We start from the raw sequence: 27,746 nt of genomic DNA on the forward strand, positions 1-27,746 counted from the left end.
CAGCCTGATAAAAACCCAGCTTTTCAGACCTGAAATGTTCAGTTATCTCACATGCACCTGAGATGACCCCTTTCACTGCAAACCGGGGCACACCTCCAGCTGAAGTTTCCCATCATTGGTCCTGTCCTTCCCACACCCCTGCTGTCACGCACTGCCTGCCTGCTGCTCAGCAACTGGGTGCTGGCAGCTGAATCTGCTTCATCTCAGCCGTGCTGGGAGAGTTTCTATGCAGAAGGAAATTCAGGTTCCATTGGGGTAAAGGTGTGGCTGTGTACACATGCCCTCCCAGCTGCAAGAAGCCTGTTCCCTCTTATCCCTGCCCTATGCTGGCTTTGCACTAAGTGAAGAGATCATCCCCGTTGCTTGGGTACCTCTGGAATTTCAGCATAGGAACTTTTTGTGAGTTTTCTTTATGCAAACACACAGCTTATGTGACCCAATATGCCACAACAGCATCACTCCTCCCAGCACTCCCTGTGATAATGGCAGGGAAAGAGACATGGCTCCTGGCTGCCACCATTGGACTTCCATCTGGAGGGCTGAAAGACGCAGCTGGGACAAGCACAGCAATATCCCTGCTGGTGCCATGGTCTTAGGATGTCCCCAAGGACAGAGGAGGCCCCGTGGCACAGATGGGCCGTGAGTGGGTCTGGCTTCACCCAAGATGTAGGAAATCCCACCTGCCCCTGCCCCTGGCCGTGCCCCTCCCAGCCGCCCTCCAGACACAGTGAGGTGTCCACAGCCCACACTAGGGGGATGAGGAGCAGCACGCAGTGTTGGGCCTGGCATCTGTTTATGTCAAGGCTGCTGCAAGCTGCCAGCTTTTTTTTTTTTCCTCTTTTTTTCCAGCCTATCTCCTGTCAGCATCCTGGCAGGCTGCATCTGCAGGGAAAATGGGCAGAAAAAGGTCTAACGGTGCTGGGGAGACTGCAGCTCTGGTGCTGCAATGAATCCCAATCTGAGCCCGCAGGGGGGGCTGTGGGATGGGGCCACTGGGCACCGCACACCCACTGCAGCCTGTTTGCCATCAATCCAAGAGGCCTGGGGACAAAAAAGGCTTTGCAGCAAGAGATGTAGAGGGGAGCAAGCACAGGACCCAAACCAGCACCCAGGGGAGCAGGCAGTGGCCCTGGCTTGCATTGGGCACGGGGTGGGAGTCTGGATTCAATCCTTGTCTTTCACCTGGGCTGGAGGCCAGCCCCAAAATAGCAGTCCAAAAACAGGATCACATGAGAGGGAAAAAATAGCAAGGCAAAGGATTATCCATACTTCTTTGTCCTATGTGGGTGCAGTGCAGCAGCTCCAGAGACAGCAGCGCCATCCCAGCCCAACACATGCCGGATACAGCTGGATCTTTCCTGGAAAGCATCAGCACCCCAATGATGGTGCCTGTCTGAGGACACCTCTTCTCCTTGGAGCCCTTCCTGCAAGCTGCTGTGAGTGTGTGAGCATGGGTGTGCAGGCATGGCTGCAGGCAGAGGGGTGAGGGGCAGGATGACCAGCACAGCACTTGCACACCCTGACCCAGCAGTGCACATGGGGTATGGCCCCTGCAGGCACACAGCCTCACCACAGGCATTGCAGCCTCTCTGAAAATGGTCTGCAATGGGCTTTTGTGGCTCCCAGAAATTGTGTGGGTTCAGTCAGGCGTGCACAGCCAGGGGAATGCTTGGGGATTCATTTTCTTCTTTCTGGACTCAGGGACCGAGGGACAGGGAAGGAGGTAGGAGACATTTCTGTGCTCAGCAATGCAGCTGCGAGGTGAGCAATGAGCCCCCACCCCGGATCTGGGGTATCTCAGGAGGCTCCTTTGACAGCAGTCTTGCAGAAAGCTTTGCCACTGCTGCTCGCTCTTGGTCTGGGAGTGCTGCACAGAACCCTCCTGCTTCCGCGCGGCAGAAAGCAGCTCTGCAGTTGCTTACTGTACCTCTAAGCAAGTCCAAGAAACACGCATTATTTGCGGCACTCGCGCAGCAGAGTCATTGGGGCAGCGAGGTGAGGGCTCCTTCCCCTCGCCACGAGCAGGAGCAGCACTGCCGTGGCCATGCCCGAGTCGGGGGGCTGCGCGGGGCCCGGGCCGGATCAGGGCACTGCCGGTCCCTCCACCTGCTGCCAACTGCGGCGTCTTTGAGACCAACCTCCCGGGCTCCGCTCAGGCCGCTTCAGATGCGGATCTGCTGCACAAACGCGCGGACGCCGTGTGACACAGCCCTGAGCCCGAGATACCCGCAGCTGAACGACGCTCCAACAGCAGTGGGGCAGCGGGCCAAGCTCTGCGCTCTCTCCTTTGCCCGCAGCAGCCACGCACAAAGCCCGCATCGGGCGCGGCTCCCTCGGGCTCATATCCCACCACCGAAAAGCCTTGAAAGCCCCGATCTGCTTTGGTCTCCTCGGCCACGGGAGGTTCGCAGCAAGCAGCAGCAGCCGGACCGGAGCTGCCTGCCCTCCGTGTGCCCCCCGCGTGCCCGCCGGGCTCAGCCCCGGGGCGGGGCGGCAGTAGCAGCAGGGCCCGCAGAGCCCGACACGGCCGTGCGGTCCGTCCCTCCCACCGCAGCTCCTCTCCAATAGGCTCGGCAGAGGGTTTTTTTTCTGATTTTTTTTTTTTTTTTGCTCTCCCCCCCCCCCCCCCCCCCCCCCTATTTTTTCCCCTGTCTCCCCTTCGTTCCGACACCAGCCAAAGGCTCAGCCCGGCGGCAGCTCCTCCGCGGGACCGTGCGGGCGGTACGTTTACCCGGGATGCAGCGTGCGGCCCCGGGAGGGGATGCGGCCGTCTCGGGCTGCGGGCGGGGTGGTGGGCAGGGAGCATCCCATCCCCATCCCCATCCCATCCCCATCCCATCCCATCTACATTCTCGTCCTCCTCCCTTCGCCATCTCACCGGGCAGCACCCAGAAGCATCCCCCGAAGCCACGGGCGCGGTACGGAGGGACCGGGAGGGGCCCGGGTGCTCACGTGCTGCCCAGTATGCTCCTACCTGGGGTTCCCCACCTGATGCTCACTGCCCCGTGGGATATGAGGACTGGAGCAGGGCCTGAGGGGGCTCCACGAGGGCACACATGGGCCAGGAGTGGGGAGAAGGGGGCAGGTTTCTTCTGCAGAGACATTAGGGGCCAAACCCCCCCAAAACCGCAAACCTATTGCAGGTGCCATTGGGCTGCTGCCACTGGGAGAATGGAGGGGTTCAAAACAACATGAATCTCATTGCAGTTTCAAAATGACTGCAAATGAACTGGAAGCTGTGGCTAGAAAATTGTATCTGAATTTGAATCCAAATTTTTTACATGTTTTATTTTGCAATACCTAAATTAGGGCCATTCAAAATAGGAAACCTGTTTCAGCAACGTGTTGCTGGAAAATGTTTATTATTAATTATAATAATTATTAATAATAATTTCCTCAATAGAAATGTCCTGGGCAGAGCCCCAGGTCCCATTGCCCCACATGCTGTTGGTGACACAGTGATGGGTGGCAGTGGGACTCAGGCCCCTCATGACCCAACAGCAACCACCTGAGCTGCAGGGAAGCTCTGCACACACAAACATGAGTCTGGACTTCAGTTGGTTCCCAGTTGCTGTGCTTGGCTTGGCAGTGATAAGCAGGACAGTGCCTGAGTGTTCTCGCTGTGAAATGGGGTCAGCACAGCTCCCTCCGGCCACTGCTTGGTGTGCAGAACAGACTTGAGTTGGGGCTGACCGCAGTTCGGGTCCAGGGAGGCCTCAGCCAGCCCCAGCCCTTTGGATAACCTCCCCTTCCAGCTCCACCCTGCCCAGGGGAGAGCCTCCCCCTCCCAAGCTCTCCGAATGACTCTGGCCTCCCTCCCACTCCCAAGACCTCGATCTTCCCCCCATCCCAGCAGCTCATCACGCAGCTGGCCACAGCGGCACCTTCTGTGCTGTTTCCCCAGCAGCAATGCGGCTCTGCTGCTGCCGCTGCCTCCCCAGCCCTGGGGCTGCATCCCCACCGCAGCAGTGCTGGTGCTCAGCTCTTCCTGTGCTTGCTTTGTGTGAATTTTCCTCTGTGCCAACTGGCATGAGCAAGCTAAAATGCTCACAGACATAGCGGGGAGCAGCATGGCAGGGGGAGCATGAAGGAGCTGCACAGCACCCAATGCACCCAGGCAGGGCAATCGGAGCTGGGGATGTGTTTTCTGGTGTGGGCAGCAGTTACAGTTCACAGTGCCAGCCATAGGGATAGCAGCCCCTGCAGGTTCATCTCAGTCAGCCTCCTCTTGTTTCAGTGTACTTCTGATGATGCATTCATAGAGCAGATCAAATCTGGTCCTTCTAAATATTTGCTTTCTCTTCTGATGCCAAGTCAGAACTTGAAAATAATACTACTAATAATAAATGAAAGAGCTTAGCCATTAGAAAGACCCTTTTCTTTCCTCAGTAAGAAAGATGGGGATTTTCCTCCTGGAAGAGCTGTGACACAGAGCAGTCACCTGGAGCAGTCATTTCTCTGTGCAGCCCCAGCAGTGCTGCTGGTGCACATCTGCATTTTCTACTCCCATGCACAGACTGTGTGCACCCATCCCAGGGAAAGTTCCAGAGTTCGTGGCAGAAGCAGCGTTCCGGCTTCCTGCAGGAAGCAGTCCCCTTTCAGCTCCATTTCCAGGGCTGTGCGAGGCCCTTAGTGCCATGGTTGGGTAACCAAATGGAAATGCTTCCATTCATTTCTCAAGAAGTCCATGACACTACATGGGAGGAGGCAGGAAAAAGGATTTTCAAGAGACACTGCAATCCGGAACCAAAAACAGGCACATTTCTGCAGGAAATAAGCCTCATTTTAGGAGATTCATTAGAGAAAATTGCAGCTTTTCAATGAGGAGGTCATCACCAACTTTTACTGCCTTGGGGCAATAACTGTTGGTGTGTGCTGACGTCAATCCCAGCTCCTGCTGCCTGTGCATCCTGGGCTGTGCCTCAGCAGGGCCATGAGCTCCTCAGGCCCTTTCCATGTGCCAGGTGCCACCTCCCACTGCAGTGGCAGCAGATGCCACCAGCTCCACTGCAAAGCTGCCATGGTGCACCTCTGCCTCACTCCAGTGCCACCTGCTGCAGTGGTGCTCCTTCCTCTCTGCAACCCCAGGAGCACTACTGCAAAAATGCAAGAAAATTTGCCTCCTGCATTAAACAATCCCCTTTTAATAATTTCATGACCCCCAGAATGGCAGGGGTTTAGATGAGATGAACAGATGCCTCTCCGAATGAGGGCTCAGAAATAAGAGGTTGCAAAGAACAGTGGAGAAAGATGGTCTTTAGCCAGAGATCAACCCAAAAGATGGTCCTTAGCCATTGGTCAGACCTCCACCAGCCTGCAGCCTGAAAGAACTGGGTAAAGCCTTGGCTGGTTTCCACAAGCAGGATGCTAGCAGTGCCTGAGTGCTCTGACAGACCTGCAGGGCTCGAAGCATGGGAGTTTCCTTCCATCTGCAGATCCCAGGTCCTTCACAGGAGCTCAATGCACCTGAAATGCACTGAGGACTGATGTGTCCTGGGGCACTGATCGACAGAGAAACCCCAGCCCAGTTCTGGGTACAGGGCAGGCAAACACTTGTGTTGTGTCCTGCAGCACCTGCCTGAGAGAGCAGAGAGGACGGGCACAGCTGGCACTGCCCTCTGGCACAGCACTAGGGCTGCTAATGCTCAGGGCTGGGGCAGCTTTAGAAATCCCACATTCATTTTGTGCAACTGCACGTTGTTGATTATTGCCTGTGCTAGAGGCCTGGCTGGCTCTGCTTTTTAAGCCACTCACAATAGAAATCTGTTTGCAGAAGAATTTGCTGAAAACCAGTTCAGCAAGAGAGAGAGGCACTGCTGCTTTGTCACATTATCTCTGTCCCAGTGTGCAGCATGGCCTGAGTGAATGCAATAATCCTCCCTTCCTCTCCACTTGTTAAACAAGAGAGCAGCCTGACTCAGTATTCCCCAGCAAGAGCAGTCAGTACTATTTACCTTGCATCCAACATCAGTGTCCCCTCTGCTAATGCTGTGGGGGCAGACAGCAGCAGATCCTGCAGCCCTGCAGAGCATTGCCCTGGTGCAGGACAGCGGGATGACTGCAGGCTGTGGGCACTGTCTGCAGTGTGCAGAGAGCTCTGGATGTGCAGTTAGCGCCAGGCCCATCTCTTTCCTACAGCTCATATAACAGAATGGTTTGTTTCCACAGCTTCTCAAATGGGCAAACAGGCAGATAATTGTCTGGATTTTCAGGCCTGGGCATTCAGCACAGCCCCTCTCCATTCTGTTTCTTCTTTCCCAAACTGATCAGGCCTGAGCCCTCCCCAGGATGACACAGAGGCACCTAAAGAGGAATGAGATCACCCTGAGAAACTGCACCTAGCAGAGCGGTACCAGCAGGGGCACAGATAAAGTGAGAGAACAGAGGAGATTAAAGTTGCCTGTTACAGACACACGGTGGCACACAGTCATGGAAGAAAGCAGGAAAACTGAGAGGCATGAAAGGAAACCCATCAATACATAGGGGGAGAGAGCAAGACAGCAGAAAGCCCTTCCCTTCATGCAGCTCTGTTGCAGAACACAGGCAGGAGAAGGCACAGAAGCACTTTGAACTGCTCCTCCCAGGATGTTCCTCACCTTCCCATTAGCTCAGCCCTTCCCCAGGGTGGGGAGGTGCTGCTAGCAGGTGGCTGCAGGTTAAACCAACCATAAAATGGCAATTTTCTGGCTGTGGTCCCTGTAACAAGACAGCACTATGCTTTTCCCTTCAGGACTGCTGCAGGAGTGGGGTTGCCCGCTGGCCTGCAGGGTGACATCTCCAACCCCTTGGTCTCCTCAGACTCATTCTGGTGTGGTGTTGTCCTCAATAAGGTTTGCTCTTTGCCCACAGCAGTCTAGACACAGGGCTGTGCGTGACTCACAGTGTTCTTGTGCTCAGAACGTTTGTTCCTACTTCTTAATTTAGAGCCGTGCTCCGAGAGGAGAAATCTGGGCGTCAGCCTTAACCTTGGGACTTTTCTTCCCACGCCTCTGGCATTAGCAGGCTGATGGTCCCACCTCCGGGTGAGTCCCTGCAGCGCCCTTCTTTCTGCCTCAGCTTCTATTTCCACACCAGGTGTGCGGTGCTCCAGCACTGACCCCAGCCCCACAGCACCCCCAGGCTCAGCCACCTGAGGTTGGGGTGAGCACAGGGCAACAGCCCCAAGCCCAGCATTTCCCTCTTCGATCCCAGCTCCACACTCTGGGTGAACAGGAGGGGGAGATCTTCACCACCACAACTCACAGCCTGCACTGCACTGGGTGATCTCTGCACTGCTGTTTGCTCATAGCAGTGTGCATTGCAGACAGGAGCACTCAGATGGGTATGTTTTTCATTGGGATTTCCATCTCCCTTTATATTTAAGTTCTGAATGGAGCTGGGGGGGAGGGCAGGGGGGCACTGTGGGGTCAGTGCTGCAGGTAGTGGCTTTCATGCTGGGGAACTACAGCTGTCGGGCTACATGTGGGCACAGGGCAGGCAGCATTGGGCAGTTTGGGGCTGGCGTTGCTTGGATGAGCCCTTTTCCTGTGCCAAAAGCTTTGTAGATAAGGGGTTGCTTGTGTCCCAGGCCAGGCAGGTTTCAAAGGGGAAGGCCACATACAAATGGTTTTTAAATTTCTGGAGGATTAATGTTGCTTTTGGGTTTTGTTTTTTTTTGGGGGGTGTTGGTTTTTGTTTGTTTGTTTGTTTTTGGCTCAGTTCAGTGTGTTTAAGGATCTGGGATGTCCCCACCTTCTGCCACCACTGCAGCTATACTGGGTCACATCCGGGGGCCAGCAGAGCCCCATGGTGTCCCCTCACCTCATGCAGGTGTTCCAGAGCCAGGCCACCACCAGCCTACAGACGTCTCTGCACCCTCCAGCCATGCCAGGCTGCAAATAGCCCGTGTGGGTGGCACCTGGTGGCAGCGCTCCACGAAGCACTTGGTTCCATCAGATGTTTATAATTGCAGCTGTCTCTCCTGTGCTGTGCTGTTGGTGGCTGCTGGTGTTTGCAGGGATCAGACAGGGCAGACGGGCTGTTGAAAACCACCAGCTGTCTCCATGCTGGGCTAGGGAGAGCAGCAGTTCTGTGGCAGGGCTGTTTTCCTTGGAGCTGCGGTCATCACCAGCCATGCAGATGTCTCATGGGGACAGACTGATGCTCAGCTCTTCCATTCACAGGTGCCTCACATGCTGCTGTCTGGGGCTTCTGCCAAGGTTAACCCATGTGTCAGCTGTGCTCCTCTGACTGAAAGTGAGGGTGGCACATGGACACCTGGGGACCCAGTGAGCTGTTCTGAACTGAGAGCCCCCAAAATGTTGCCCAAAGTCTGCATGCCAAAGAAGCAACATAACATAGAATCATTCAGGTTGGAAAAGACCTCTGAGATTATCCAAGTCCAACCACTGACCCATCCCCATCATGCCTACGTCTTGCTCTACAACAGCAAAAAAAAATACACAGAAGTGCCTACTCACCAGCAAAATGCAGTGGCTCATCATCCCCCACTAATTAATCTGTTAGGATTTTTCTGTAGAGCCTCTCAGCTATGTGTATAAAGGTTTGGCTCTGAGCCTGCCTTGCTCCAACAGAGCAGAAGGATCTTTCCTTTGGATCACTCCTTGCATGTTCTCATGCCCTGTGGTTTCACACAGTACGGCGTTTCTCCAGCCCTCAGGTCATGCAGATAAGAAAATTATTATTTATTGGAGGATTTTCCCAGTAATAGCAATCATTATCTCAAGCAATTGTTGCACTATTAAGTTACTGAGCAACAGCATTCATGGCAAAACACAGCCCAAGCTGTTTACTTGTGCACCCATAGCTACTCAGTGCTACAGTTAAAGATGTTAAGCAGCAGAACTCTGAGCAGAACTCTTCCAGGCAGCTTTTCCTCAGAACTTGACAAGCCATGTTGCCATCAGACAATGAGTTTGAAGTGCAGATAATTAACTCCCCTTGCTTTTTTTTTTTTTTGGGTAGTAAATCACTGCTGAGCTTATGGTGAACCCAGAGACCAAGTGATTTTCCTTGGAACAGCACAGACTGAGGCTTGATTTCTAAGTGATGATGTGTCTACTGATGGTTAACCACGGGTATGGATGTGGAGTTTCACTTGGCGTGGAGATGAAACCTTCAGTTCCAGGCATCCTTCGTTTCTCTGGCGAAGGACACGCTGCAAGTCTGAACCCAAACTCAAATCCCCATTTTGAAGCCAGAGCCAACCCTTGGTTGAGCTGTGCTGCTCTTCACAGGGGCAGCTGAAGGAAGCATCCCATCTGACAATGTAGGCAAATTCCTGCTGTTCACTCCTCACTTAAGCCCCACGCCTCATTAGCAGCAGCATGCCAATGTTCTGGACTCACGTGGGTGATGAGAGCTTGGTATGGCTGGCAGCCAACAGCAGGGTGATGGAGGGGGCATCAACCATCAACAAGGCTCTTACCTGGAATCAGGGAGGCATTGCTTGGGGTGGGGCCCACAGCATACAAGAGGAGAGCCACATCATCCCTTGGCACAAGGGCATAGTATAGTGCAAGATCTGGGGGTGAGAATCTGTCATTTGGTGTCAGGCAAACAGCTTTCCTGGGTAGAGCTGGGATGCAAGAGCAAGATGTAGAAGGGCTGGAGGAAAACATAAAGGAAAAGGAAAGCATAAGCAGAGCAGCAGAAAGAAGCCATGAGCAGCCTGCCCAGGGCTGGCACTGCTGTCTGTCTGCGGGTGTGTGGGGTGGGAGCCAACAGCCATGGGGCAGCCACACCTGAGACCAGACAACCTCAGCACTCCCAGCTCTGCGGTCTGACATTTCATAGGGACAGCAGCAGTGGGTGGCAGGGGGAGCAGTGACATTTGTGAGCTGGGCAGCATCACCCAGCCTCACCTCCAGCACTCCAGGACCACAGCTGTCCTCCCTCCTGCACCACCCATCCTGCTCTGCAGCAGCCCTGCAGGCCTCTGCTGCTTTCTCTAGGAAGCAGAGCACACCCAGACCCACAGCAGGGAGAGGGGCATGCAACCCAGCTGTCAGCTCCAGGGGCTTCTTAAAAACCACTGCAAGTGAGTGCTGCTTTAGAACACTGAGCACCTATGTTGTAAAGTGAGCACTGTAGCTCAGCTACAGGGACCTGCCAGAAGAGGAGTCCCTTCCTCCCTCAACACTGCCCCTTCCCACAGTAGAGCACTCCATTATCCTTTATACTTGCCTCCTTCGATGCTCTGTGTGCAAAACTTCTCTCCCATTGCCCTTTGCTGGAGAAACTGAGCCCTCATGCTTCTCTGTCCAAAGTATACTTTCCACACAACGGGTCCCACACATCTGGTGTGCACTGGGATTAACAATTGAATCCCACACATGAGACAATGGGATCTGCATCTACAGCCAGCACTGCTCACAGCCACGTCCATGTTCCTGGTCCGAGCCCAGGCAGGCTGCAGGGAGCAAGACCCTCCTGGCACTGCTCCTCCTCCCGGGCTGGGCCAGCTCCAGGAGCTGCAGCTGTAATTAACTTAATCACCAGATTGCAGGAAGGTGTGGGCAGGGAGGTAGAATAGGCAGGCAGGCAATTAGAAAGCAGAACATCACTTAGTTTTCCTGTCTCCCCACAGATGCCACTGCTTTGCTGAGATGTACTGAGTCCCAGAAACCTAATGTGGCTTGATCAGAACTCAGCTATAGGCACACTTCTGTCTCCAGGACATGCAAATGTTACCCAAGGGCTCCTCTTCTCTCTAGGTGATGTAGGAATAGGATTGCAGAATTACAAAGGTTGGAAAAGACCCCAAAGACAACTGAGTCCAACTAACACCCCATCTCCATCGTGCTGCAGGTCCCAGGGCCACCCATGCACAAGGAAGCCTCTGCTGAGCTCTGATCCTGCCTGCATCCATCACAGCCTCTTATTTGGGGTGAGGAAATTCATCCCACACAGTCAATCTCCAATACTTATAATGAATAAAATCCCCATTTTATCCAAGCACTTTTCCCTCTGCATGCTCCAGCTGCTCTGGGACCCCCCCACCAATTCCCTGAAGCCATACTTGTCAGCCCCAGGGCAGCAGGAACCCAGCAGGGCAATGAACAGAGGAAAGCCAGAGCCAAAAGTTCTTCTAGAATGTTATAACTGTTGTATCCACAGGGCCTCACATGTAACAGCAGAACAGCAACCTACAAAGATCAGATCCATTCAAAGAGGTCAGAAAGGGTCTAAAGGGAAAGGAGTGGTGAGGACATAAAGAGGCAGACAGGAAAACAGTGTGTATGCTGTGCAGTAGCTCAGAAGTCTCGGAGCCCAGCCATTTTACTGGGCTTCTACCCCCCCAGAATAAGACCCCTAGCATTAACTTAGGTTCAGGTTCTCTCTTGCACTCTTATTTCTATAAAAACCTGATGGTTTTTTGCCAAAAGTGTAATAGTAGGGCCAGGAGCTGTACTGTGTGTGGAATACCAGCTGCACAGTCATAAAAGGCTGAGAACAGCAGCAGTATTTAGCAAGGAGAGACAATAGGAGTGGAAAATTGTGTTCATTCAGCTTTTCTTGTGGAGTCAAAGGCAGCTGGCGAGCTCTGAGAGCCTCCTAAAAATAGGGGAAAAAAAAAAACAAAAACCAAAACCTAAAGACTTTAAAGGAAATACGTGAAAGTGAAGGCAATGTTTCCAGCAGAGCTGCTCTGTTAAAGCTATCCATAGACACCCCTGGCTGTGCAGACCTGCAAGTGAAGAAGGAACGCACCCCAATCTGCACCTCACCCATGTCAGCTGTGGTGCTGGGACCCTGCACAGAGCCCATGGCTGCAGGGTGGGCTCCTCTGCTCCCTCCATCACCTGCCAGGAGGCATCCGGTGCCTTTCATTCTCTGAGCAGAGTTAAAGGAAAGAGTAATTTACTGGAAATTGCACAACACTGCTGGTCTTGATTAATGCTCAGCAAAGCACTGCAGCCTGCCTAGCTCATCAGGTGACAAGCAGTCTGCTGCCCAGGGAAAGCCCAGTAGCTGGTGTGGAGTTGAACCACTACAAGTCAAGTATGAACCAGTGGAGATGGGTGTGAAAGTTGGGCTGGGTCCCTCAGAGAAAGGTTAATGCTCTGAGATTGAAATGGGTCTGGAGCAGGTTCAGGGCTACAGGCAGTGAGAGAGGAACTGGCTGGAAGCCAGATCTCAGAGCTAAGCAGGCACCAGCTGGGGAACCTCATCTCTGGTGCAGTGCTGCTCCCTGGGCACTGTTCCAGCCAACCCGATGCTGGAAGCACAATAAGCACAATTCTGCAGAGAGGGCAGCGGTGAAATGTTTAAAGCATCACACAGCCAGGACCTGCCTTCTGAGCCCACAGCAGCCAGAGCAATCTCAGCCCCACCTGCAGCACCACTTCAAGCGCTGCCCAGGATGGGGGCACTGCCAGACACAACTCAGCCTCAAGGGAAGAGAGTGCTTCTTCATTTCTCCTCAGATATCTCTTGCTGTTTTGATAGACGCTTGCAATACAATAGAAAACAGCAGTGACAGCAGAACAGCAAGAACCCGGGCTGTAGCAACCAAGGATTTACCCAAGTGCAACAGTCATGGGCACAGAAACAAAAGAAGAAAACCTGCTTACCCTTAGAAGGCCTCCAGTAGGCAGGAACCTCCAGTGAGATGCCCTCACCTCCACTGCCAACCCTTAAATGAGGTCTGGGAAGGGGTGGATCCTGGCTCCAGCCCTTCCATCATGCAGGTACACTGCATGCACCTGAGCTTCCCTGGGTTGGCCCTGCCTTCCCAGCAGGTGCTCCATCACTGCTGCAGGCTGTGACTCAGCATTTCTGCTATTAGACTATATTGGGGTACATCTGAAAGAAAGGGATGAAGCCTGGGAACTGACTGGAGGGGGGTTGGAATGGTTGGGCATGTTTTCAACAACAGCAGTGAAGCCTTATTTCCATGGTTTCAGTCCTCAGTGATCAAAACTTAACAACAAAAATTGGCACTTCCATGTATTTTTATCTTCTGTGTGCTTTGGGGATCCACTTGGAGGAATAGTTTCTCCTGGCTGCTCTTTGGAGGAGAAGTTGTTTCTAAGAACCAACCTGGCACCAGTTCAACCCTAATGCAGCTGTAATGCAACTCAGTGCTCAACTGATGTTTTCACAATCTTTAGATACACATAAATAGTGACTGTGTCACCCCATAGTATAGTTATGGGAACAAATAACTCTTAAAGTCACTTTCTGACTTACCAGACATTACTAGGTTCACCCTGTGCCCCATAAACCCACTTCTCTACAAGCCCAAAGAGTGTTGCCTATGAGAGGCAGAATTTTCATGGTGGTTTAAGTGCAGCCTCAGTGCCGGGCTCTTGTCTTTCTGTTACAGCTGGGAGGTAAAGCTGCACAACTGTGATATGGTCTGGATTCAGTCCCCTTTTTCCACACACAGCTGATCACTGTGGGTAAATCTCCCCCTCAAGGCCTGAGCAGTGGAAGCCCCCTAAGCCCTTACTTATCTCCCAAAATATCTAAGATGTGTTTAGATCCTCAGCATGTGTGTGCCTGGGCCAGGTGAACGCCTCGGCACAAAGCAATGCTTGTTATGCAGCGTGCTGCCTTGTGTTGCAATTCTAGTCACAGCCAGGACAGGAAGGTATAATAGTGGTGAGAACCATTAACCTGGGCTGCTTCCTCCTGTGGGTTCCAATCAGACATTGGGTGGTTTCCAAACATGTTTTCCAGAGTATAATTTTAGCTTGTGCGTCAATAGAAAGCAAAAAGAAAACAGAACTAACTGCGATACAATTAGAGGGACTGCATCCCTGCTGCCAGCAGGACGACCCCAGCCCTCCCACTGCAGGGAGCAGCACCTGCGTGATTCACCTGCCTTGGCCCCATCCCTCCCTGTCCCTATAAGCACAGCACTGCGGGCAGCTCACCATCCCGCTCACACCTCCCATCTCCCACAGCCTGAGCCATGGCCGAGGGGGAGATAACCACCTTCACTGCCCTGACCGAGCGCTTCGGCCTGCCGCTGGGCAACTACAAGAAGCCCAAACTCCTGTACTGCAGCAACGGGGGACACTTCCTACGGATCCTGCCGGACGGCAAGGTGGATGGGACACGGGACCGGAGTGACCAGCACAGTAAGGACCGGCCGGGCTGCTTGGCTCTCCTGCTTGCTTGCATGTCCTGCATTGCTTGGTCAGCCTTACCAGCGGAAAGCAGCCTGATATGGGTGTGCAGGAAATGGTGCAGCCAGGAAGGGCAGCCAGAAGGGGTTCCAATTGCAGGGATGTAATTGAGGGGTTAATTGCAGAATGCAGGCAAGCTGACAGCTGGAAGACTGGGGAGGAGCTGCAGCCCTGCACAAACACGCAGCCATCACACCTGATTTGATGGCATCTTTGCATGTCCCTGGGTCAGACAGCAGTGGCACTGCACACGCGATGCCCTTGGGCAGCACGACTGTGCTTCTTACACATGAATCAGGTGCTGGGGCTTAGTGTGCTGAACGTGTTGTGTCTGTGTGCTTTGTATGCAGCATCCTCTCATCTTCAGCACCTTCCCTTTCTCTTGTGTGGTTAATTAAGTTCCTGCAGGATGCAGAAGTCCAAAAGAGGCGAGAATAAGGCTGGCCTGACCCACCTGCAGCAGCACCTTGCCCCCAGCAGCTCCCCTAGCTGTGTCACCCACATGAGGCACAAAGCAGCTGTGTGACACTGATGACACAGTGGTACGATGGGTTCCATTAGGGAGCTTTAAGCTCTGGGGGCCACTGCACTTCCAAAGTGCTCAAGAGGATTTGGGAAGTGGGAGCCCAAGGCAGTGGGGCTGGACTCTGCCCTGCTCCACTCATGGTGCTCAGCAGCATAGCCTGTTATTTCATATCCTGGGTGCTTACTGGAATATAACTGGGATCTGCAGTTATCCAGATCTCAAATCTGGTTTGGGAGGAGAACTGAGAGGAGCCAAGTTGGCCTCACAAATTCTAGGAAAACACTTTTTTTTTCCCCATTAAGAACCCATGTGGCTTTCTTCCCAAGCTCAGTCTTTCCTCATGCTTCAATGAGCAGCAGCATTCTAGGTACAGACACCATTCCCTGCTCCTTGCAGCATCCCAGCAGCCCTGGGGACAGCCCTGAGTCTCCATCCTCAGGACCTCCAGCCCACTCCCAACCCCACCAGCCTGAGCCCTGCATTCAGCATCTCCTCCCCAGCTACTCTTGCTCCTCACTGGCCGCCAGCCAGGCCATGTGCTGGGAAGCCCTGCCCGCCAGGAACCCCCTGCAAACAATCCTGTAAACGTGGATATCTGACCAGGCAAATATTTACAGAGTGAACCCAGTGCAGGGCAGTGTGCCAGTGGGAACTGCCCCTATGGACGTGAAGCACTGCACTCTGGGGTCCTGCCCATGCACTGCCACTGGCACCACTGTTCCAGAGAAGCTCTTATTTTTATCTGACATCGCCTTGTCAAGTGCTAGGCACAGAGTGAAGGAGGATATCTAATGGGAAACAAAAAGTCACTTATCCTAGGCCACTGCACCCAGCACTAATTCCATTCCTGGTCCTTCACTGCATTGCTCAGCACCCCATGCCTTCAGCATGAAGTGAAAAATGTTACATGAGCATTTCAGAGGCTTGAGGAGGAAATAAGCCCATGCTCCTCTCCAAAACCAGCCTTATCTTACAGGGAAGAGGTAACAATGCTCTGTGTCCCATTAAGGATTAAGTAAATTAAGAAAAGGAGGAAGGAGATTGAGTTAAAGCACTCACTTGTGCTTCACTCCTTGGGCACTGAGTGCTAGAGAGACATTCCCAGGGCTGCTCCACTGCACTGCTCTGTCCATGGGCTGCATGGCACAGAACATGGCTCATGGGCATCTGCAGGATGTCTGCACTGTTATTCAGGATGAGGACCAGTGCCTTCCCTCTGTCTGCTGCCCTTCTGCAGCTTACAGGAGGATCCAACACCTGGGTGTATGACCCAGCTCCCCAGGGCACAGACCTTGCCACGCAGCAAGGCATGGTGCACTGCAATACCAGTACCTGAGGTCTGTCTGTCCTGAAATACCTCTTCATACGTCACTCCTTAACTATCTTGTCAAAACCACAAAGGAAATTTGCAAATTAGAGTCCGAATTAAAACCCCAATTTCCTGTGTCCCATTCCAGCATCTTAACCAAAAGTCAGCCCTTCCTTTTGATGTAAAATAAGGCAAAAATTGGTCTTTGGTTCCCCAGACATGGCTGTGGAGTTTCTCTGAAGGGGAGGGCACAAGGAGATGTTATTATTACACTCTGTACTGTTTCTCTTAAACTCTTAAACAAAAACACCCTGCTCAGTTTCCTAGCACCTGGGCCATTATCTCTCACCACTTTCCCTTTTTCCATGTCCCTATTTTCCTTTTTACACTATTGTTGTTGTTTTAATTTTACTTCCAGTTCAGCTCCAGCTCAGTGCGGAAGACGTGGGTGAGGTCTATATAAAGAGCACAGTGTCGGGGCAGTACCTGGCAATGGACACCAATGGGCTCCTGTATGGCTCGGTAAGCTGCAGCACACCATACAGGGGCCTGGCAAGTGGGGATCCACCATCCCTGGGGCAGTTCCAGAACATGGGGATGTGGCATGGGGGACATGGTCAGTGGGCCTGGTGGGCTGGGCTGGGGTTGAGGATCTGAGAGGTTGTTTCCAGCCTTAATGATCTGTGATTCTATGATCTGGTGCCCAGGAGCTGCAGGACACAGAGTCACCAAAAATAATCCAGGTCTTTGATATCCATTTATAGCAAAGTGCACATCCCATATCCCTGTTGGTAGGCTTCTCAGCCTTGCCAAGGAGATGCTTTGCTCCCCATACTCGTGGGCTGTGGGCATCGGACTGCAAGTGAGTCAGGACCAAGTCAGAAGCCCATACTGTACTGTGTGGTGGGCACGGGGAGAGGGCAGCAGCCCCCAAGACGCACCCTGCCCCATGACACCCCTCTCACTAACCCCCCCACAACTCTTTTCCAGCAGCTACCGGGTGAGGAGTGCCTGTTCCTTGAGAGGCTCGAGGAGAACCATTACAACACATACATCTCCAAAAAGCATGCGGACAAGAACTGGTTTGTTGGGCTGAAGAAGAATGGGAACAGCAAGCTGGGGCCGCGGACTCACTATGGACAGAAGGCCATCCTCTTCCTCCCATTGCCAGTGTCAGCTGACTGAGCCCTGTCCCACAGCTCACAGCCACCCCTGCCCTGGCACCGGCCACCCGCCCCTGCTGCCCCTTTCTGGTGTTCCAATGAAGAGCCAAGTGTGCCCCAAGCTGTAGGTAAAGGCTTGAACCAAACCGGACCTGAGCTGCTCAGCCTTGCACGACCCTTTGCAGCAGTGATGAGGAGCCTCAAAGACAGCCATGCACGGGAATGTGTGGTTTCCAGCACAGCTGCTGTTGGAACCCAGCACTCCCAGTGCTCTGTGTCACCCCATTTATCCATCCAAGTACGCTGCTGCCAATAAGCCTTCAAGCAACTTCCAGCATTGCTGTTGTTCGTGTTACTGAGTGAGAGCCCAGCAAAAAGCTTGCAGATAACTTCACCATACTAAGCCAAGCTAATGCCAGCCAGGAGCCCCAAGTCCTCAGCATCTTAACCTTCCTTAGAATACTGCTGTACCTCATGCTAATATCTGCCACGTTATTTGTATTTATTTATTAAGTAAATCTGTCTCTTCCACAATCCATTTGTAAGTGCACATGGCACCAAATGCCCTGACACTGTCCTGGAGATGCTGGAGCAGAACAGGAGCAGCAGAAGTGCTGCAGTTCACACGGCTGAGGGGCACAGTGAGATTCCTCCTGGGTGACAGCTGGGCTGGGGACACAAAGCTGGAGCTGCATGGCTCCCAAATGCTCTTTTCAGTGCTTCCTTCCCTACAGCCCCTCCTGCTAGGCCTGGCTTTCCATACTGGACAGCAAAGGGAAAAAGGCATTTTGGTCCATAGCATAACATAACAGTGTTAAACATTCCTCTGTTCAAATGACAATTCTAGGTCAGTGGTGAAAAGCGCTCCTCTTCTGATTAGAAGAAATGGATAATCGCATTTATTTTACCTTTATTTTTGTATAATAAATCCTTGGAAACTGCAGAAGTGTGTGTTTGGTGGGAGCACTGCACTGCTCTGCAGCTCTCTGTGCTTCCCGCAGTGGTTGAGTGGGACACAGCATCAGGTGTGTCTTATTGCACCCACTGTGAGCACACATAGAGCTTGAGGAACCACAGACATCACCTCCCAGTTTTCAGTTACAACCCACAAAAGCCAAAAGGCACACTTCTACTGCAAACACTAATTAAAACATTTTAATTAGAAGAAAGAGGGAAGTAATGCTTGCAAAAGTTTACTCGGCACAAGCAACTTCCCCTCCTTCCCCTCGAAAGTAAACCACAGCTGTAGGATACACCCCTGCACTACAAGCAGGCTGGGTGCTGCTCCTGCACTGCCCAGGACCTGCGTCCATTCTGCAGCACTGTCTGATCTGTGCATCAGAGCACACCCTGTGCAACCCACCTCAAACACAACTCGATTACTAAAGGTCAGTGAGCAATGATCCGTCAGCTGTGTCCCCATCACAAGCAGTGCACAGGTACAACTACCTGAGTGCCCTTTACACCTCAGTGAGAGCAGCTGCACTGTATGGGGCTGGGGGCAGGGCTCAGCATGCTGCGAGCATGGCATAAAGGGGGCCCTGTGCAGGGTGTGCGGCAGGGCTGGGCCCTGCAATCCCCGCTCTCATTGTTCCTACAAATTTATATGTGCATGAGAGTTGTTAAGTCTGACATTTAAACTGGTACTTAGCAGCATTGGGCCTGAGTGTCTGCCAAAAGCCCAGCAATAGGGCAGTGGGAGGGCAGGGACAGGAGGATGATGTGAGGATGACACAGGCACGGCTCTGTACCAAACTCAGAAGTGCTGTGGGTGACGCTGGTGATGGCACACAGAGCTGTGAGCTGGAACAGGGCAGAGCGACGTGGACAGAAAGCAGCACCAGCAACTTGCTTAAACATGGTGACAAATCTCCCTGTAAAACCCTTCACTGTCATTCAAGTGAGAAAGGAACGAGTGCATGCACAGAAGAGCCGGGCTTCTAATTAAACTGGAAAGTTGGAAAATATAACCATGGGTTGAGCTGTGCTGCCTCCCAACACCTCATTAACCACAGAGCATTCCTCTCATTAGACTTCTGCACTCAGAAATGAGCACCTCTGATACACACTTGACACCCAACTGGGGGAAAATGTCAACACTTTGTCTGGAAAATAATTCCCGAGGAGGCCGCAGTGATGGATTCAGACAGACGAGCAAGGAGGGATGGCGGCACCCGGGGAAACCACACAGTGCTCAGAGAGCTTTGTCCTCAGGGTGAGAGGTGAGCGGAAAAATAACACTTGGAAGGCTCAATGAAAGTATCGCTTAAAGATCTTCCCCAGGAGGTGTGCGGCTGTGAGGGGGCAGCGCCGGTGCCACCGCTCGGCCCCCAGGAGGGCAGCAGCAGTGCGGGGCTCTGCGCTCCGCTCAGGGCTCTGCCCCGCGGCGTGTCCGTCCGGCACCGGGGAGCGGAGCGTCCAAAGTCGCAGCCATCGCTGCACGAGGAGCGCTGCAGCTTTTGTTTTTTCCCCTTTAAATCTCACCCTTTACATTAAATAAACAACTCCCTGACGCGCTGCCAGTTGTTAGGAAGGAATGTAAATCTGGGTCTAACGGCTCCCATCTGTTCTCCGTGGATTACACGGAAATGCCCATGAAAGGTAAAGGCTGGGACGAGTTGCAGGGACTGGTTGCGGTCCGGCGCTGCCCGTACAACCCCAGCCGGAGCCTGGGTCTCTTGCTGGAAAGACAACACAGATCAAGTCCATCCCTCGGAAGCCTCTCTTCCACCGGCGGATTTAAACGAGAGCAGAAATCCCGAACGCAGCGCAGCTACTCGCGCCCGGAGCCGCCATCTGCGCTCTCCCCGCCTTGTCCTCCCGCCGGCCGCCAGCAGGTGGCAGCGCCGAGGCGCTGTGCGCGCACCGCACGGGGGTGATCGGGGCCGCTCGGGGCCCGTCCGGGCTTCGCCAGCTTGGAAAGGCAAAGCGCCGACATCTGCGTCCGCGTGGGGACCCCGAACGGAGTGGGAGAGCACGTCAGGGACACACGGTCCCCATGGCGCAGCGCTGAGGGCACCTCCTCGCCCCGTCCCTTCCATCTCGTGTGTCGGGGTGGGGAGCTCCCCAGCAGCGCCCATCCGGAGTAACGGGAGTAATGGGCTGGGGAACCCACGCGGCCAAGGATCCAGTTCCCCGCGGGGAACAGGCAGGGAAAGAGAGGCTGGGCTCCTGCGAGCCGGGATGGAGCCTTGGATCACACGCAGAACATTCATCCCACAAAGCTGCTTCTTCCTTTTCCTTCAACTCAGTGGGCTGCTTTGCCCGTGAGAGAGCGCTCAGACCGAGCCTGAAAAGCCAGAACAACTGAAGCAAGGAAGCCTGAAATAATCTATTATTAAACTCTGGGAATCCAAGCAAAAGGAAAGCTTGGGTTTCCGCAGCTTTCCTGTGGTTGGCATTTTGGAAAGCCTGCTGGAGGACACACACATCTCGATACTGGGCGGCCAGGGAGAGGGCTGCAGCCACGGAGCCATTGCCATTGTCCCCATCACCATTCCCAGTGCTGGGGTCTGCCCCAACACACTGCCCCTCTGGCCAGGGATCTCATACTGTGTCCATCCGTTGTTTAAACAGGAGCAACTTCCATGGTGAATGTCACATTAGGATGAGTGGAGGAACTCACAGGAGCTTGAGAAAGTTCCAGCAAACCCTCCACCTCAAAGCACAGCCGTGGCCTCCCTACTGGCTTGCACAGGCTGGGCTGTTGGTAACACGCACAGCAAATTGTTCCGGTGGCTCTGGGAGACGGCTAACCTCCGCTTCTTGATCAGGTCCCGGCTATAGGGAGCGCTGCTCACCGCCCACCCCCCTCCCGGGGCCCCCAGACAGCTGCAGCTCGACTCGGCGCAGCGCCGGAGGCGGTCCCTCGGATCGCAGTTACCTGCTCCTCGGCCCTTCCTGGCTCTCAGGCTTTTCCCTTCTCCGCTAACTTGGTCCTGCAGGAAACTCTGCTTCCCACATTAAGCAGATTGCCTGCACCAGAGCAGACAAATACATTTATCATGCTAAATTCCCGAGCCATTACACTGCAGAGTTTCCGGGATATGAATCCTCTGTCTCTCATATCCTCCCCGGCCCCGTTTCCGGAGTGGGGCTGCTGTGCATTCATCACCCACAGCACAGAGCATCCCTGAAGTTCACTCAGAGCCCGACTGCACCAAGGGCACGAGCTGCAGCTGTGGGAATGCTTGGGATGAGCCCAAACCACTCCCCACTACCCCAAAGCCACAGTTTCACTGCAGAATGCCTCCTCTCCCTTTTTCCAAACCCAATTTTCTCCCTTTGGAAAAATGGAGCTGGGAAGGAGCATGGGCACCTGCATCCAGATGTAAGAACTGACCTCTCCATTCGACCTCCCCAGCACAGGGAGCAGCAGGGCCCACAGCTGAGCAGCAGGGACAGGGATGATTCTAAGGAAGCTCCATGCAGCACGGCAGGTCAGTGGTCACTCTCAGAGCTGAGCAGCCCCGTCCCCACATACTCCCATGTTGCATTTCAGACATACCCACAGTCTCTCGGAAGAGCCAGCAGTGGGCTTCTCTGGGCTGCCCTGCCTAAAGCATCCAAAGCTCATTTGTCTTGCAGCTGAAGTATGTTTTTTCCTTCTGAGATGCGAACAATTTCTGTGGATCCATCTGGATGTTATTAGGAAAACGTTCCGGGTGCATGGAGGCTGCTGGCAGCTCCTCACTTGTTTCCTCTGTCCCATGCGCACGAGGCAGGGAGCGACGCACACAAGGGGTTGGGGGTGTGGGTGAGGGTGCTGGCGTGTGAAGGGCAGCAGTCAGGTGGTGTGGATGGGTGCTGAGCCCCCAGGACATGCCCAGCACTGTGGGGCCACACAGGGATTGACCGCGGTAGTAAATGTGCAAGCAAGAAGGGGAGCACAGGGCAGGGACGGTACACTGCCCAGCTCTTGCTGCCCCATGCTGCTCCTCCCCGGGGTCCTCCAGGTGTGCCAACCTTCCCAGTACAGCCAGCACCATCCTCCCCTGCCCATGTGGGGATACAGAGGGACATGGAACAAACTGCACTTATGCAAGGACTCCTCACTGCTGAGTTTAAATTCATGCTGCTGCTCCTCAGCATCCCCCTCCCACTTGCTCTCCTCTCTCTGTGCTTCTTTAGTTCAGCCCTTTCCCCTTCTGCTGTGCAGTGTTTTGCAGTAGTCCCAGTTTGCTTGTACAACAGCACGATTCCCTCGGGCCTTGGCTGACAGCTTCCACGGCTTTGGGTATGTTTTTATTTAGCCATTAGAGCTACATCCTGAATGTGGCTATAAAGAACATTTATCCTTTATGACTTAACTCGGTGCCAAATCCGCCCCGGTGATGGCTTGTGCCGGGGAGCACCCGTGCTGTGTTTGCTGCAGGCTTTGCTGTGCTGTGCCTGTGCTGACAGCTGGTGCCGAGCTGGGGACAAAGAGGGGCATGGGAGGGACAGAGGGGACCGGGGTGGCTGCAGTGGGTGCTTGGAACTGCCACGTCTTGGGCACAGCAGCATCACCTGGTGCCTGGTCCTGATGGCCACACATATTGAAGTCACATCTTGAACACAGGATGAAGAAAGGAGGAAGGAATAGGCAAGACACAGCCATGTGATATTAATGGTGTGAGATCCTTGTTCTACTGGGTGTTGGTTTTTCAGAGAACACAGCCACAAGCTCAGGCCCAAACCCTCCTCTCCAAGAGCACTCCCAAAGCAAAGCCAGCTGCACCCGAGGGCAAGGAGCTGCTCACCCAGGCAGACCCATCCTCATGTGGCAGTTCAGTTTTCCTCATCCAGGTCCCTACGAGTACCTGGCAGCATGCTGGGAGCAAGTCGGGGAGTCCAGAGACTGGCCTCCATGCCGGGTGCCTTTCACTGAGAACAAAGCTCCCCTGAAGTGCTCTCCAGGGACAGTCCCAATCCAGCAGCATGCAGGAGCATTGCTCAGATGTCATTAAACCCATTTGGATCCTCCTTCTGTCTCTCCAGTGCCATCTCCCTGTGTCCAGCAGCCCTGGGCAAAGCTGGCGTTTCCCTACAGCTCTGACAAAAAAGCCATGGGGGGCCTCGTGTAAGGCTGCAATGGGATGAATCTGCCAACAAGCGTCAAAAGGACTAAGAAAAGAAGAGGCAAACCATTGCTTCCTGCCCACAGTTCAGTTGTCCCCCATGATCATGCTCCATACGGTTTGTCCTGAAGTACATTGAAACACAACTTTCTAGGCTTTTCCTTCCTGCTGGGGCAAACCCCACACATGTGGGATGGCACAGAGTCTGATCTCAGCCCCTGCTGCTGTTATTGCAGCTCTGCGGTGGTTTTGTGAGGCCTTGGGGTTGGGGTTTCCTCTTTTGGTTGGTTTGTTGGATCATTTTTTTTAGCTAAACCAGCCCTCTTAACACTCTCACTCTTCAACTTTTATCAAAAACTCAGAAATCAAAACAAAGTTCTGCTCTGATGCAGGTGAGAGGATCAGAGCTGACACACCAGGCAGATGCTGGGGCATGCACACAGAGCCACAATGCCTGTCCTGTGCCACGTGGTGCATTGCTCCTCTCACTATCTCCATCGGTTCACACATTTTGAGGCAGAGCACTTACCCAGCCCAGGCAGAGGCGTTTTCTACCCACCAGCTGCTGTGCCCATGCCCTGCAGCATGTGCAGCAGTGGAACACAGAGGAGAAGCAGGCAGCAGCATGTGGGACCCCAGGCAGAACTCTGGAGAAAAGCCCTGGACTGCCACAGCTGTAGGATGGACACGGATACCCAGGTAAAACAGAAGTCCCCCCATTCTGGTCACAGGGAGGAGGAAGGGTAAAACACAGCTCTGAAATACTCCCACCTCTCAGAGGTACCTTGGGACCACGGCACTCCCAGCCACGTTCCTTTTTTCCTCTCCTCCCTACCAGCCCTGGGTTGAACCTTAGCACAGGAGCACTTCCCATAAGCAGCCGACTTCGTGGAAGCTCGGTGACTCTGCAGCGTGGTCATTTCCCAGAAGGACCATGTGGCTGCATGTCCCCGCCTGTCACTGTGCGCTCATGGCAGGGCGATGCACAGCCCCCAGTACCCTGCCTGCTGCCCCCTAGCAGTGCCAGGATGCTCAGCCCGGGGCTTGAGCACAGCCACCACCATCCCCTGCTGGGGGATCAAGAATGAGGGAAAAAAAAAGCTTTGAAATGAGTTTTAAGTAAACAAAAAATTGATCTCGGAGGCTCCAGTAACCACAAGCATAAATTTGGGTTTGGCTGGACTCTGTGTTTTGCTTGGGTTCTTCTGCATCACATATGAAGCCTATTTTTGGACAATTTGCTTGAGCAGCTCTGCAGATCCTGGGGCCAGCACACACTGCACGGTCACCTGGGAGGCAATGCTGTCCTCACAGCCACTGCCCGGAGCGGTGGGAGTCCATGCTGACCTGAATCAGGGTCCCTTATGCCCAGGGCTGTCAGCACTGCAGGCAAGCAGTGTTGGGAGCTGGCCTGGTGTGTCCAGGAAACAAAAGGTGAGGAAGGGTAAGAACATGCCATGAAAACAAGAAAAGTAATTCTATGCGTACCCTTACGAAATAAATGAAATAATTACATAAAATTCCAGAGAAGAGCAAGAGATTTACTCAGCAGATGGAACACGTCTTGGGTAGCACTGGGAAAGGCGTTATGCTTAATGGGCCATGGAGATGCAATGGGAACCTCTTGGAGGCAGGAGGAAGGGCGAAGGCCAGTCGGACTCTGGCTTGCAGCCACTCACCTCTACAGATCACAAAACTCAAATAAAACAAAGCCAAGCAAGGCTCACTCACTTGGTAATTGCCTCCAAGCACATCTTTAGCAGGCATAGAGCATGAAGGACAGCAGGGGCTGTTGGGGCTGCATATAGCTCAGGGCAGCCAGAGGAATGAGAAGGTACAGCCTAAATTTCAAAAGAACATGGGAAAAGGGAGAACAGAGGGAAGAAAACTAAAGAAATGTGGTGCCGTGTTGACTCCCTGATGTGCGCCTGTCAACCACACAGCCCAGCAAATGGCTCAGGATAAAAGGAAGGGAAAAGCACCATTAGGCGTCCATCCGCCGGGGCTCGTTAGTCGTCTGTCCGCGCCGCTCTCCAGGGAGGCCGTTCCCAGGAAAGGTAGCAGACGATGGCTTTACAAGGCAAGGGAGTGAGGAAACTGCAGCAGAGGAAAGAGAACAGACGAATTGCTACATGAAAAGGCAAACGAGCGCTGTGAGCAAACAGTGCTGCTCCGGGGGCAGAGGCACAGCCCGGGACTGCGCTGTGCTGGTGCTGTTTGTGCAGCAACGTCCAATGTCAGCTCCCTGCAATGCTTCCTCAGTGCTCCCCAGTTCAGTGCTGCAAACCTCCCGGCACAGTCCCCCCCCCCTTGGCTCTCACGGGAGTATCACAACAGCAGAAAAGCACACGAGGAACTATCGGTTCTAGCGCAGCGCTCCTCGATTCCATGCTGAGCAGCTCTGGAGGTGATTTGCAGCCTTCAGACCAATGAGTGGCCAACAGAGCATGGGCAGCGGAGGGGAGCAGCGGCAGTCAAGCCGTGGCACTTCACACTCCCAGTGCTTTTATCCATGTTTCTCTGCACACCTCACATGAGATAGCAGCATGCCATTATCACTCCCTGTCTCTCTGGAAGCTGAGGCATAGCTCAGAGTGAGATGTTACAGTCTTTCTTAACACTCAGTCCTCTGGAGGCCTGCTGGGGATGGAGGTGTGAGGCAGATTGCCCTCCTTCAGAGCACTCACTGCTGTGGGCACAGAGGGGAGAAAAGCCAAGTGCCAGAGATTCTGGGATGATGGTAGTGCTGCCTCTGTGCAAATCCCTCCCACAATAATCCCCTGCCTTATGGGAAGGCCAAAAGGGAGGAGAGGACACCGTGAGGTTCAGTTGTTACCACGTTTTGCCAAAATTTGCACTACTTTTATGAAAGCCTCCTTTATATTTTATTGAAAATTCTATACAGAGCCTGATAAAAAAGAAAACAAAGCCCTTAATGATGCCCATAGTATAGAAAGCAGGCAAATACCTGCTACTTTAAGCTCTTAGTCCTAAGCAGTGAGGCCTTTCAGAGCCAACCAAATGAGCCACAATCACCCAGCACAGCAGAGCTGCACATGGTCTTCCATGTGAACGCACACATCTACACTGGATACCTGCTGGCATCAGCGGTCCTTACGCACTGCAAAGGAGAGCATTACACCAGCTTACACCATTCTCTGCGCCTGCAGGCACTGCTGCTTCTTTGTTAGGAATAAAAAGGATGAGAGTAAAACTGACCAGTTGCTTTTGGGTTTGACCTTCATTATCAAACAGGGGATGATGAGTTGCATAGTGACGAGTTATTTGAACATTGCAGAAGGTGAGTTATTTGAACAGAGGATACCAGTGCCTTGACTGCACTGCGTTAGGGCACTGACAGCATATGGGGATGTGCCAGACACAGAGCCAGGTGCAGAGGCTGCATCAAAGCCCTGGGCAGCTCTGATATCCACTTCCAGAGCTCTGGGCAGAGCACGGAGATGTTACAACCATTTGGACAGCTGCAAATTATTTGTTCATTCATTCATTTTCTATGGGCAAATGTCCCAAATCAACCCGGAAAGAAAACCCACCCTGGGACACCAGCCCAATCTGTGGGTGTCAAGATTCGCTGCTGTGGGAGCAGAAAGGCACTTTGTGCAGCCACACACCTCATAAAGAGAGGACAGGAAATTTCATGGGAGCAAAGACAATGGCCTAATTTTTTCCTGCCAATGTCAAAACAATGCTCTCGAAGAGCCAGAAGCCATCGTCTGTGAGAACTAAATTGGTGGTCCCCATCCGGTTGCTCTGGAATAACAGCCCTGTCACCACATGGCACAGAGCAGCAGTGCCAGTGCAGTCCCATGGGCCACCAAAGGCTGTGCAAGGAGAAGTGGGAGTGGGGCTCCTGGCCTTGTGCTCCTGGGCAGAGCAGTGATGGGGCAGGGACTAAGCAAGGATGGCTGTCCCACTCCAGGGAAACCACAGCAATGGTCAGAATCATGAGTTTTTGGAAATGAAGCATTACCTCTAGGAACAACAGAGCTGAGCAAGTTGTATCTCACATGGAAAGGAGCTGATTAAAGCAGTAAGTTTGTTGCTGCTTAATGACTGCAGCTCAAACCCTGGCAGTCAGAACCAGGAGCTCTGGCAGAACCAAGGCCCTGTGAGGTGACAAATCTGAAATACCAATGTGTTGGGTCTGAAAGGAGTAGAGAAGTGAGTGAAAACAAAGGCTTTTAAGGCAAACTTATCTTGTTCCCACCCTGTCTAGCACAGAAGAAGTTAAAGACACAGGGCAAGTTTTCCTCAAAATGTCACATATTTAGTGGAATCAATTTAAGGACAGAAAGTTTAGAAATGATAGGAAAACTCCATTCAGCCAACTCTAAGGCATCCCATCACTGCTGGGGTGAAGTCTCTCCTGGACTGATCAAAGCAAACTGGGTTTCACTTTATTCTGCCCCCTGTGCCCAGCAGGGTCATGCAGTGCCACACAGTGCTGCTCACCAGCATGGCAGGGATGGCCATAAATAAATCAGGGTCTGAATTTCCTGCCACATGAAAAAAAAACAAAACCAAAGAACT

At 53.2% G+C, this 27,746-nt stretch overlaps 1 protein-coding gene across 4 annotated transcripts; it reads left to right on the forward strand.

Annotated features, from left to right (window-relative positions):
- The first annotated feature begins 1,288 nt into the window (after positions 1-1,288).
- Positions 1,289-18,082, forward strand: FGF1 (fibroblast growth factor 1). Of its 4 annotated transcripts, none has more exons than XM_072348338.1 (4): positions 1,289-1,436; positions 13,914-14,090; positions 16,392-16,495; positions 16,964-18,082. In XM_072348338.1, the coding sequence occupies exons 2-4, from the start codon at positions 13,922-13,924 to the stop codon at positions 17,156-17,158; spliced, it is 468 nt and encodes a 155-aa protein (XP_072204439.1). In that variant the 5' UTR covers positions 1,289-1,436; positions 13,914-13,921; the 3' UTR covers positions 17,159-18,082. The 4 variants fall into 4 exon arrangements, with proteins under 4 accessions (XP_072204439.1, XP_072204438.1, XP_072204441.1 ...); XM_072348337.1 differs by lacking the exon at positions 1,289-1,436 and adding an exon at positions 2,482-2,721; XM_072348340.1 differs by lacking the exon at positions 1,289-1,436 and adding an exon at positions 2,623-2,721 and having other exon boundaries at positions 16,967-18,082.
- Positions 18,083-27,746: the final 9,664 nt, after the last annotated feature.

Source organism: Excalfactoria chinensis, chromosome 13 (genome assembly GCF_039878825.1).
Source record: "Excalfactoria chinensis isolate bCotChi1 chromosome 13, bCotChi1.hap2, whole genome shotgun sequence".
Taxonomy (NCBI): Eukaryota; Metazoa; Chordata; class Aves; order Galliformes; family Phasianidae; genus Excalfactoria; species Excalfactoria chinensis.

Bases quoted from the DNA above. Each gene is read 5' to 3' on its own strand.
- FGF1 (XM_072348338.1), top strand. From the start codon at position 13,922: ATGGCCGAGGGGGAGATAACCACCTTCACTGCCCTGACCGAGCGCTTC. The intron at 14,091-16,391 runs GTAAGGACCGGC...TTTTACTTCCAG, and splicing joins GGACCGGAGTGACCAGCACA to TTCAGCTCCAGCTCAGTGCG. The intron at 16,496-16,963 runs GTAAGCTGCAGC...ACTCTTTTCCAG, and splicing joins ATGGGCTCCTGTATGGCTCG to CAGCTACCGGGTGAGGAGTG.